This window comes from Triticum aestivum, chromosome 4B, assembly GCF_018294505.1.
Source record: "Triticum aestivum cultivar Chinese Spring chromosome 4B, IWGSC CS RefSeq v2.1, whole genome shotgun sequence".
Classification (NCBI taxonomy): domain Eukaryota; kingdom Viridiplantae; phylum Streptophyta; class Magnoliopsida; order Poales; family Poaceae; genus Triticum; species Triticum aestivum.
In genome coordinates, this window is record NC_057804.1 from 142,179,903 (window position 1) to 142,191,653 (window position 11,751).

An 11,751-nucleotide genomic window follows, 5' to 3' on the forward strand; every position below is an offset into this window, starting at 1 on the left:
GTGCCTCCGGACAGGCAGAACCACACCGACGAGGCCGCCGCCGCGGCGGCGATGAAACTACCCGGTGCCACCAAAAACGACTAGCAGACGACTTCGCCACCGGCAGGAACGCCGACGCATCGCCGAATCGCCTGAATCTCTACGAATCTCGATCGAGGAATCGAATAGGGAGGGAAGGGGGGAAATGCAGGAAGGGATTGCGAGAGTTGTAGCGAGCATTACCTTCAACCTGCAGGCGCTCCGGCGAAGCCGCTCCGTTCCGGCGACCACCACCGACGGCCGCGAACACCGTCGATTCTTCCGCCTCCGCCGTCGCCTTCTCCCCTCGCCTTCTCCTCCAATGGTTTGAAGTGCGAGTGGGTTGTGCCAGTAACTGCGGTGCGGGTGTGAGTAAATGAAACCGTGAGGGAGAGGGGGCAGAGGTTTGCGACGTGTTTGACGTCAACCGCGGTCGGCGCGTGGCGTACGGGCGCATAGCAGTTCCACCGCACGCCCCCGAGTGGCAACCGCTGACCGCGGGAGGGCAACCAACGTGCAGGCGAACTGTCTCGCATGCCGCACACGTGCCTCGTCCTACGTGGCGCAGAAAAACGACCGGATTGTGCCAAGATTCGTGCACAAAGTACTCAACAATGATGCTGGCGTGTGGTCGAGATGGTGAACGCCCACACGTGTGGGCGTTAACATTATCGAAGATTTATCATAGATTCTAGTTAGAAAGTTTTGCCGCGCTGCATAGGTTTGAACTTCTAGATATGTTCTATGTGAGACAAACAAAAAAGAGAAAATTTCATATACAAAGTTAGTTGTGTGGCACGAATCCTAAAGCGATATTGAAGAGCTAATATAGCAGGGCCTGGGTGCAAGGGCTATAAAAATCCACGACTCGCGTGATCGTGGTGTTTCTACTATCGTGTCCGATTCTGGTCAGGTATTGATCCCGAGTTCGGAGGCGTTCATATAAGCAGCGCCGCAGCCTTTCTCTTCTTTTCTCGAACAAAACCCGACACGAGTTGCACAAGTGCCGGGCCGGCTGAACGCGCCGCCGCCGTCGCCGTATCTCCTTAATCCGGGCCTCTAGCTAGCCTGCGTGAAAGGTCGCGGAAGCCAGACATGGACCAGACCGAAGCCCTACCTGACGACACGCGACATCCTCGGCCGCCTCCCGCCGTGTGATCTAGCCGCGTCCCGCTGCGTCCGCAAGACATGGCGCGCCGTCGTGGACGCCCGCCGCCTGCTGCTCCCGCACCTGCTCCCGCATTCGCTGCATGGCATCTTCATCAACTACATCGACTACGAGAGCCCCCGCTGCTTCTCGCGCCCCTCCGCACAGAAGCCCTTGATCGACTGCAACCTTGACTTCCTGCCTGGTTACGCCGAGGATTTCGACCCGATCGTAGATCACTGCAACGGCCTCTTGCTTTATGAGAGCGACATGAACTTGTGCTCCTATGTGGTCAACCCCGCCACGCGACAATGGGGACGTCTCCACTACAAGACCGACCACCGCCACCACCTCGCATACCTTGCGTTCGACCCTGCCGTCTCACCCCACTATGAGGTGCTTTTGATCCCGTGTGTACCTGACAAAGTGGACCCTGCACAAGACTCTATGGAATGGCCACCATCCTCGTGGGTGTTTGATGTGTTCTCATCTAGTACAAGGAAATGGCTCAAGAGGTCCTTTATCCGCCAAGGCGTGGCTGCGGGCACAGTGACCGATGTTCGGGTAGATCCACTAGAGCCAAAATCTATGTGCGGGGGAGGTCCAAGGCGGCGATATAGTGCGTACTGGCGAGGATCACTCTATGTGCATTGTCGCGGTGCGTTTGTCGTCAGGTATTACTGCATCTTTGCAGAATCGTACTTCTACTTCTTGTCTTAGTAGCGTTTCTCTTATACTAATATTTGAATATTTACACAACAACTTCACCACTATAGCTGTGAAGTTGTTGACATATTTTAGCAATGAATTGACAATTTTGCAGATTATCTTTGTCGGATGGCAAGTACCAAGTAATTAAGATGCCAACAGATATTGCAGAAAGAAAACAGGATCAATATCTTGGCAAATCAGAAAAAGGGGTGTACCTTGCAGCTATAATATATGATGAACATATACTCCAAGTTTATACCCTTGTTGAATCAAGCAGACACGTAGATTGGGTGTTGAAGTATCATGTTGATCTCGAGCCATGTGCAACGGCAGATGTCCGGATCGACACAGGTGAGCTCGAGGGATTTGAAAAAACATGGACCTTAAATGGAGGACGACGAGAAGAAGGATGGGGAGAAGCAGATGAAGAAAAAGGAGAAGGAGAAAACGGTGGAATGCTAATACCAGAGAATCAAGAATGGGACTCCGACGATGATAATGTTCTGAATGTCAAAGCTGATTATGGATGCTTCTATGGAAGGAACGTCTACTTCCTTGGCTTTCACCCCTACAAGGAGGTTGTTTTCTTGGGGTTATCATTTACAGGAATGGCTTATCATTTGGAAAGCTCGAAGGTTCAGTATCTTGGAGACATGCGCCCAAAAGATTACTATCATGGACATGCGAATGACATACACGACTCATTTCCGTACACCCCTTGCATGATTGGGGAGCTTCCAAAACATGCTTCAAGGAGTCGTCGCAGAGGTTGGAGCATTTAAGCTGTTTGGCTGAACAATATAAGAAATGGCAGCCGATGTTTGGGTCCTCGGTTTTACCTTTGATGGTATTCTCTTTGAAACTGCTCCGGGAGGTCGGTTACGTATTAACATGCGTTCTGTGTCATTTAGATTATTCAAGGTTCTAGTTAAGTTTTCCGCAAAAAAAAAAAGGTTCTAGTTAAGTGCCAAGAAGTTTTTCTTCCTTTTTTTGCATTTCTCTGGTTTCTTCAGCTATTTGATAACTTCTGCAGTTGTATGAACGAGTGCACATGTACAACTGAATTCGTGCACCGATAGTTTGCAATTCTGAGCTTTGGGTTTTCTGAATCCTCGATGATTCACTTGGATGGATGTATGGTGTGTAGGTTCTGAATTACAATGATCATCATGTGTTACACACAGAAACGGGCCTAAGGGCATCTCCAGCCGTTAAGCCCCCGAGGAGGCATTTTTTTCGCCCCTTGGGGGGCTACCGGCGAAAATTTTAGCCTGGGAATGGAATGATATCCACTCGTTGCCCTCCCCCCCCCCCCCCAACGTCCAAGTCGTGCGTGCTCTGCTCACAAAGCTCGCCACCGCCCGCAGCCTCGCGCCCGCGACCTGGCCGGCTCCTTCTCGCGCCCGTCAGCCGTCGTCCGGCCCGCTCGCCGGCGTCAGCCCACTCGCCCGCGCAGCCACGGCCCGGCGCCGCTCTCCCTCCCTCCCAAGCCCCACGCCATGCTGCCGCCCGCCGCCCGCCTGCTCCACATGGGCCCGCCGACGGACCCGGGTGCGCTCAGGTACATCACGGAACGGATCGCCGGGGCCGCCATGCTGGCGCCGGTGGTGAACTACTGGTGGCCCGGGTTCCCGGTGGAGCTGGCGGCGCGGGAGTACGGCCGGCAAGAGCGCGGCGACCAGTGGGCGCTGCGCGTGGCGCACACGCCCCCGGCACCCTCCGGAAGAAGAGGGAGATGGCGACACGGCAGGAGATCCAGGAGTCGTACTACAGGGACATGGCCGTCATGTTCGGCAAGTGGGAGTTCGACCCCATGGCGCTGCCCGAGCCGCCGTGCCCGGTGCACCTGTGGTAGGGCGACAAGGACGGCCTCGTGCGTCCCGCGCCGTCGTCCGCTTCCGTGGCCCCGAGGCGCCGCGCTGACAAGGTGGAGTGTCCGAGCGGGCGAGACCTTCTTCTCCGCGGCTGCTCCGGGAAGGCGCGACGCCGGGCCAACGACGGGCGACGGGGTCGGCCGCTTGCGGCTCCTCCAGGGAGATGCGGGCGAGGCCGGCGACGGGAGACGGGGCCGGCTCGCCGGAGCGAGGAGCAGGGGAGAGAGGAGAGAGAGCAGAGGAGCGAGGCGGGCATGCAGGAGAGAGCTTGTCTTTTTTGCATGCATCACATGGTGGGCCAAGCCAGGAAAAGAAGGAGAGGGGGTAGAGAGGCTGGCAGTGGCCCTTTGGCAGTGAAAGTATCGCACCCAGCTGCCTCCCGGTTTGCTGCGTTCCGCTTGCGCGCGCCGGCCGTAATTTTAGACAAATCCGGCGCTTTTTGAGGTCTTGGGATCCCGACTAGGAGAAAAAATAGACGCCGGCGTCCAAAAAGTGCTCATGGGGGCTTCCCGGGGGGCCGGCTGGAGATGCCCTAAACATCAGGCGTCAATGTGACTAGAGATTGACGCGCGCTTTGCCGCTCCGTCATTACACATGAGTCAGGCCTTCTTTTTTATTTGACATGTATTATGGTCGGTGGCTTTGTTGTGTATTTCGCATGAGTTAAGCTGACTTTTAATTGCAATGATTTTTCCTTTTTGTTGGCTTCGCTCTTGCTCGATAGAGAAAATATCTATCTGGGAGGTGAACTAAATTGTTTTGTGGGTGGTTGTGGTATTTTTATGTATAACACACCAATCAATATATGAGTGTCACGTTCGTTTGGGAGTGGACCCAAGTAAATAAAGCATGAGCGATCCACTCTCTTACTGGTGGACCCGCCAGCTCCCCAAAGCCCTGATGGACCAGGAGCCAACATTCTTTTTTTTTAAATATAATGTTCAGATCCGCCATTCAACATTCGGCAAAACTTTTGAACAAATAAAGAAATTGGACCAGCACTACTCATTAGCAAACAGGCAAGCCGGCTAGGATAAGGTTTAAGAAATAGACCATGCAAACTAATAAACTTACTAACACAATCCAAATTTATACAAACCAAACTCTCCGACCGAAACCAACAAAAACCATTTTAAAACTTTGGATTAAACCCATTTGCTCCAACCGAATCAAGCCATTAATTTGGAGTAGACATCAACACATGAGCAAGTAGCAAAGAGCTTTTGACGTCAAGTAGTCCCTTGCAACAAGCAGCTGTTGACATAGATTAGTGGAACTCCAAGTGTAAGAACCTAAATTGTTCGCGTGTGTTTGTTTGCGTCCAAATGAATGAAAATACCGACCCTACGCGACGAACCAGACCCAAAAGCCGTCCGCCCCTCTGCCCGTCTGGATGCGTTTGGCCCAAATTTGCGTCCATGCTAACACGAGACGGAGGCACCACGTGTCCACCTGATGTTCGTCTCGGGCTCGCGCATTAACAACACAACTACTCCACGCGGCCGTAGTCGTTACAAGCACCTAACCTGAGCAACGTCTAGAAGCGTCTGGCGTGCTCGTCCTACTTAATGCAAGTGTGTGTGTGGGGGGCGGGGGGGTTCATCCACTGGCCACCCTCGCTCGCCTCGCCGCCGACAACGCAAGTGCTGGCCATGGTTATCTTCGGCAAGAGTGAGGGCAAACTTGACGCCGGCACTAGCTCGTCCTGCATGCCGCCTCCACCGCCGCCGCCCCCGTCAGCCTACGCGATGAATCCCCGTGCGGCTAGTAGTCGCCACCCACGGGGCCGGTTATACAACAAGGTGCACCAAGCACGTTGGCACTAGAATTACCGCCAACCGCTGCCATGGCCAGATGTTGACCTCTCGCACGGCTAGCACCTTGACCCGCATCGCATCCCGATGCCAACGGTGGCGCGGTCGACGCAGGCGCACGCGCAGGAGGTGCGCAAGCGCCTCAGCCTTCTGACGCCAGAGCATCGGTGCGACCCTGCCTACGCGCAAGACTCCCCCAGTCGGGAGGCCTGGTTTGCCGCAGAGCACGACGTGACCCGTCGCGGCGGTGTGCAGCTTAACCTTGGGTTTGTGCCGCCGCCCTCGGAGGTGGTTTCGGAGGAGGAGGAGGCGGCCCACCAGGCCACATTGGAGGTGGCGCTCCAACGCGCCTTAGAGGAGAGCCAACGCGAGGAGGACACACGCTGTCGGTGCTAGGGGGCCGCGCCTACGCCCCGCCGCTGCCCGAGCCCAAGGCCAAGCCCGAGCACACACAGGCGCTCACGCTCACGCCCACGCCGAACACTGAGCCGGAGTCGTAATTGTACGCGTGGACCGACATCCTCCGCGAGTGGGTGAGTGCGCCGCCCATCGCGCTGGGCGCCACGCGGGAGCAAGAGGAAGCCTACCTGGAGCACTGGGGACTGCTCCACATGTCTGAAGAGCGCGGCGACGGTGATGAAGTCATGTACCTAGGGTAGGGTCATGAACCTGTCCAAGGTACCCTCCCCAAGGACATCTTTTAAGAAGAAGGCATCTTCCAGTCGACCAAGAGGAACTCCACTCGACTGACTAGAAGACATTCGATGAACATGAAGACACTCGACCATGAAGATTCACTCGACCACCAGGAGTTCAAGATCTACTCTGAATCCAAACGGTCTGTAATTAAGTAGTCTTTATGGTCATAATGACACTTTATGTAAGGCGTTACCAGTAACGCCAGACCTTAATGTACTTTAACCCTCCGCTACGTGGGCTGGCTGGGGTCCTGGCGTCCTCTATATAAGCCACCCCCCTCCACTGGTAGAAGGGTTCGCACCCTTGTAACTCTCACACATATAATCCAGTCGACCGCCCCTGGGCTCCGAGACGTAGGACTGTTACTTCTTCCGAGAAGGGCCTGAACTCGTAAAACACTTATGTGCATAACTACTCCATAGCTAGGATCTTGCCTCTCCTTAGTACCCCCCCCTACACTACTGTTAGACTTAGAACCACGACAGTTGGCGCCCACCTTGGGGTAGGTGTCTTAGCGACCTATTGGAGAAGTTGCAATTTTTCCGATTCCCATCATCATGGTTTCAGGTGGAGTTCTGGTGGAGGGCCGCGAGATCCGTCTCGGCGCGCTCACATTCGTCGCCGATGACTCTGCCTGGCTGCAGGAGGCTCCGCTCGACGTGGATGCGCTCCCAGTCCGCGGAGCTACGCACTTTCGAGCATGCGTCCGCGGCGTCCTTCTGCGGCAACCGTCGACTCAGTATCGGCCGGTTTTCATGTCATCCTCCCTCCCAGCTTCCCGCCGGTGTAAGCGCTCTGGTCGGTCGAGGCTTCAGCGGTGGGTGAGGCACGCAATGGCTCGCAAGTCGACCACTGCCCAAGTCGTGGCAATCGAGCCCGACGAATCTCTCTACGGCCTGTTCGACCTATCGACTGGCTCCGCAGAGACTGCATCCGAGTGCGACAGCAGTGATCCGGCGGCGGAGGTCCTGATGGTCAGTGGGCCGCACGGTCCCCCCGGCTTTCCTAGCCTCAAGGGAGGCAACGGTGGAGGCGATCCGTCGCACGACCATGAGGAGTACCGCCCCGAGCCCCTCGACTCGCAGCAGAGGGAAGAGCTTCGCCGCCGGAACATGGATGCGCTTCATACTCCGATCATTGGAGAAACCCCTGAGGCTCGCGCCTTAGAGGACGCGCGCTTGGCCAACCTGGCTGAGTGCACTCGACTGGAGAACCTTCAGCGGGCACTCGACGAGCGCGCGCGGCAACGGATTCCAGACTCTAGTCGACGCCAACTCTTTAAACCTCCGACTCAGGTATACCGCACTCCGATCTAGAATTTGGCAGCTGCAACCCGTATAGCAGAGTCGATTCAGCCTTCCCAGTCAGAGGCTGGCAGAGGCTTGATGCAGATCAGGGATTTTCTCCGGGCAGCAGGAGATCAGAATTCGGCTGTGTCGCAGTCACGGAACAGGATTCATAGCAGATCCGTGGCGGCGAATACGGTCCAGTCGGCTCATAGCCCCAGATCGCCCCCGAGGCGTGAAGGGCATGGCGACCGACACGATCAGTACAGGAACTATGAGCAGTATGATCACTGATTCGATCGCAACGATCGACGTCGAGTGCCCACTCCTCCCCCGAGGGGTGGATCATATATGCCTCGACAGCAGGATGACAGACGCCAGCACAGTGGCGGGCGAAGGATTCCAGTCGACCCCAGGGAACCAGGCTTTGATGCGAGATCCATCATCGTTCAAGGTCTGATCGACCGGAACAGAGCCCACAGAGAGTGTAATGACAGAGATGTACCCACCAACAGCCGAGTGCATGTCTCCGGACCAGAGTATTTCAGCAGAGCCATCAGAGCCGCGGTGATTCCTCCCAACTTAAGGTTGGCGACTGGAGTCAGCAAGTTCAATGGTGAGTCCAAGCCTGATACTTGGCTTGAGGACTACCGAGTGGCTGTTCAGATCGGCGGCGGAAATGACAAGGTGGCCATGAAGAATCTGCCTCTCATGTTGGAAGGGTCAGATAGGGCATGGCTGAATCAGTTGACACCCAGCAGCATCTACACGTGGGAGTACCTCTCCCGAGTGTTTGTCAGGATGTTCGAAGGAACGTGCAAGCGACCGGCGGGGCTGACAGAGCTGCAATCTTGTGTACAGAAGTCGAATGAGACTCTGAGGGATTACATTTAGAGATGGATCACACTACATCACACAGTAGAGAATGTATCTGATCACCAGGCAGTTTGCGCCTTCAAGGAGGGCGTAAAATACAGAGAGCTAATCCTAAAATTCGGTCGAACTGGAGACATGTCTCTGAGTCGAATGATGGAAATAGCCACCAAATATGCCAACGGTGAGGAAGAGGATCGGCTCCGGAGTGGCAAGCACAAGTCAGTCGCCCAGGACACCGGAGGCGGAAATTCCAATCGGAAGCAAAAGCGTAAAGCCGAGCCAGCCGCTCCTGGAGAAGCCTTGGCCCTGAATCAAGGAAAGTTCAAAGGGAAACCCAAGGGACCTTGGAACCCCAAGAAAGTAAAAGATAAAGAAGGAAACGACGTGATGGATTTGCCATGTCACATCCACACCAAGAAAGATGAAGAGGGTAACTTCATTTACCCTAAGCATACCACTCGACAGTGTCGACTCCTGATACAGCAATTCCAAGGGAAGCAGTCCAAGGACAAAGAAAAAGAGTCGGACAAGGTTGAGGACAAGGAGGACAGTGATGAAGAATATCCACAGGTCAATTCCACCCTGATGATTTTTGCTGACGTTGAAAGCAAAAACCGACTGAAAGTTATAAACCGAGAGGTGAATATGGCTGCTCCGTCAACACCCAATTACCTGAAGTGGTCTCAGACTGCCATTACGTTCGACCAATCTGATTACCCCACGCACATAGCCACCCCCGGGAGGCAAGCGTTGGTGGTCGACCCAGTCGTCGAGGGCACTCGACTGACCAAAGTGTTGATGGATGGCGGCAGCAGTTTGAATATACTGTACGCTGAGATGCTGAAAGGGATGGGCATTCCGATGTCCAGACTGAGCACAAGCAACATGAGTTTCTATGGAGTCATCCCTGGCAAGAAGGCCGCATCACTCGGCCAAATTGCTTTTGACGTGGTTTTTGGTGATTCAAAGAATTTCCGCAAAGAGAAGCTGACATTTGAGGTTGTGGATTTCCAGAGTGCCTATCATGAAATTTTGGGCAGGCCAGCTTATGCACGTTTTATGGCTCGACCATGTTACATGTACCTCAAACTAAAGATGCCTGGCCCTAAAGGCGTGATCACTGTCACTGATAACCGCAAGAAGGCAGAAGAGTGCTTCCGGAAAGGCTCAAAGATCGCCAATGCTCAGATGGTGGCAGAAGAGTGGCAGGAACACCAGAGGAATGCAGACCCGAGTGATTTGTTGCGAGCCAAAAAGCCTGCTACGGAATCAACGTTCCAATCGTCCAGTGAGACAAAACCCGTTCACATCCACCCGACCGACCCTAATGCCGTTCCGACTCATATCTCCACAACACTCGACCCCAAATAGGAAGAAGCGCTCATCCAGTTCCTCCGTGAGAACTAGGACATCTTTGCATGGAAACCTTCTGACATGCCGGGTGTACCCAGGGGACTGGCTGAGCATCGTCTACGAGTCGATTCGAAGGCAAAACCTGTGAAGGAACATCTGCGACGGTCCGCCGTCCAGAAAAGAAAGGCTATTGGCGAGGAAGTGGCTCGGCTCCTAGCAGCAGAGTTTATCCGAGAGATTTACCACTCCGAGTGGCTCGCCAATGTCGTCATGGTCCCCAAAAAGGACAATTCGCTTCGCATGTGCATCGATTTTAAGCATATCAATCGGGCCTGCCCGAAAGATCATTTTCCTCTTCCCCGCATCGACCAAATAGTCGACTCGACTGCGGGATGTGAGCGACTGTCTTTCTTGGACGCTTATTCCGGGTACCATCAGATCCGTCTGTTTGGACCCGATGAGATCAAAACAGCTTTCATCATCCCATTCGGGTGCTTCTGTTATGTCACCATGCCATTCGGCCTCAAGAATGCCGGAGCCACGTTCATGAGGATGATTCAGAAGTGTTTGCTCACTCAAATCAGTCGGAATGTGGAAGCGTACATGGATGACATTGTGGTCAAGTCACAGAAAGGTTCCGACCTACTGACTGACCTCGCTGAAACATTTGCCAACCTCAGGAGGTACGATATCAAGCTTAACCCATCCAAGTGCACATTCGGAGTTCCTGGTGGAAAGTTACTTGGTTTTCTCGTTTCCGAACGAGGAATCTATGCAAACCTAGAAAAAGTAGGCACAATACTCCAAATGAAACGACCTGTGCGTGTGCACGATGTTCAAAAGCTTACTGGTTGCTTGGCCGCTTTAAGTCGATTCATCTCTCGTCTCGGTGAGAAGGCATTGCCTCTTTACCGACTGATGAAGAAGTCAGACAAGTTCGAGTGGACTCCTGAAGCTGACGCAGCGTTCGCAGAGTTAAAAACCCTGCTTTCCACCCAGCCGGTGCTTGCTGCCCCGATCAGCAAAGAGCCTTTGCTGCTTTACATTGCAGCCACAGGACAAGTTGTCAGTATTGTACTTACGGTCGAGCGGGAAGAAGAAGGGAAAGCCTACAAAGTTCAGCGCCCAGTATATTACATTTCCGAAGTCCTGAACCCATCCAAGCAACGATACCCTCATTATCAGAAGCTTGTATATGGGATTTATATGACCACGAAGAAAGTTGCTCACTACTTCTCTGACCACATCATCACAGTCGTCACCGACGCCCCTCTATCAGAGATTCTGCACAACAGAGATGCAACTGGTCGAGTGGCAAAATGGGCGATTGAACTTCTTCCCCTAGATATCAGATTTGAGGCAAAGAAAGCTATCAAGTCCCAAGCAATAGCAGATTTCCTCGCCGAGTGGACTGAACAGCAGTTGCCGACTCAAGTTCACTCGGAGCACTGGACTATGTTCTTCGATGGCTCCAAAATGCTGAATGGTTCCGGTGCCGGAGTGGTCTTGGTATCCCCCCGAGGAGATAAGCTCAGATATGTACTCCAGATTCACTTTGATTCCTCCAACAATGAAGCAGAATACAAAGCACTCTTGTACGGGTTGCGTATGGCCATTTCACCCGGCGTCCGTCGCCTCATGCTCTACGGTGACTCGGACTTGGTGGTCAACCAAGTGATGAAGGAGTGGGACGTCAGAAGCCCAGCCATGACTAGTTACTGCAATGCAGTCAGAAAGCTGGAGAAGAAATTTGAGGGATTAGAGCTCCATCACGTCCCCCGACTGAAAAATCAAGCAGCCGATGACTTGGCGAAGATAGGTTCCAAGAGAGAAGCCATTCCGAGTGGCGTGTTTTTGGAGCATGTCCACACGCCGTCGGTTCAAGAAGATCCTTTCACTAAGGAAGCCCCGCAGCCTAAAAGCGCCACAGATCCGACTGAAGTCGAGGTCCCAGCTGTGGTCGACTTAATCAT

General features: G+C 53.9%; 1 protein-coding gene across 1 annotated transcript; it reads left to right on the plus strand.

Moving 5' to 3' along the window:
* Positions 1-552: 552 nt before the first annotated feature.
* Positions 553-1,965, plus strand: LOC123090026 (uncharacterized). The gene is made up of 2 exons (XM_044511517.1): positions 553-622; positions 1,098-1,965. Exons 1-2 carry the CDS (start codon positions 553-555, stop codon positions 1,883-1,885), a joined length of 858 nt encoding a protein of 285 aa, XP_044367452.1. The 3' UTR covers positions 1,886-1,965.
* The last annotated feature ends 9,786 nt before the right edge of the window (positions 1,966-11,751 follow it).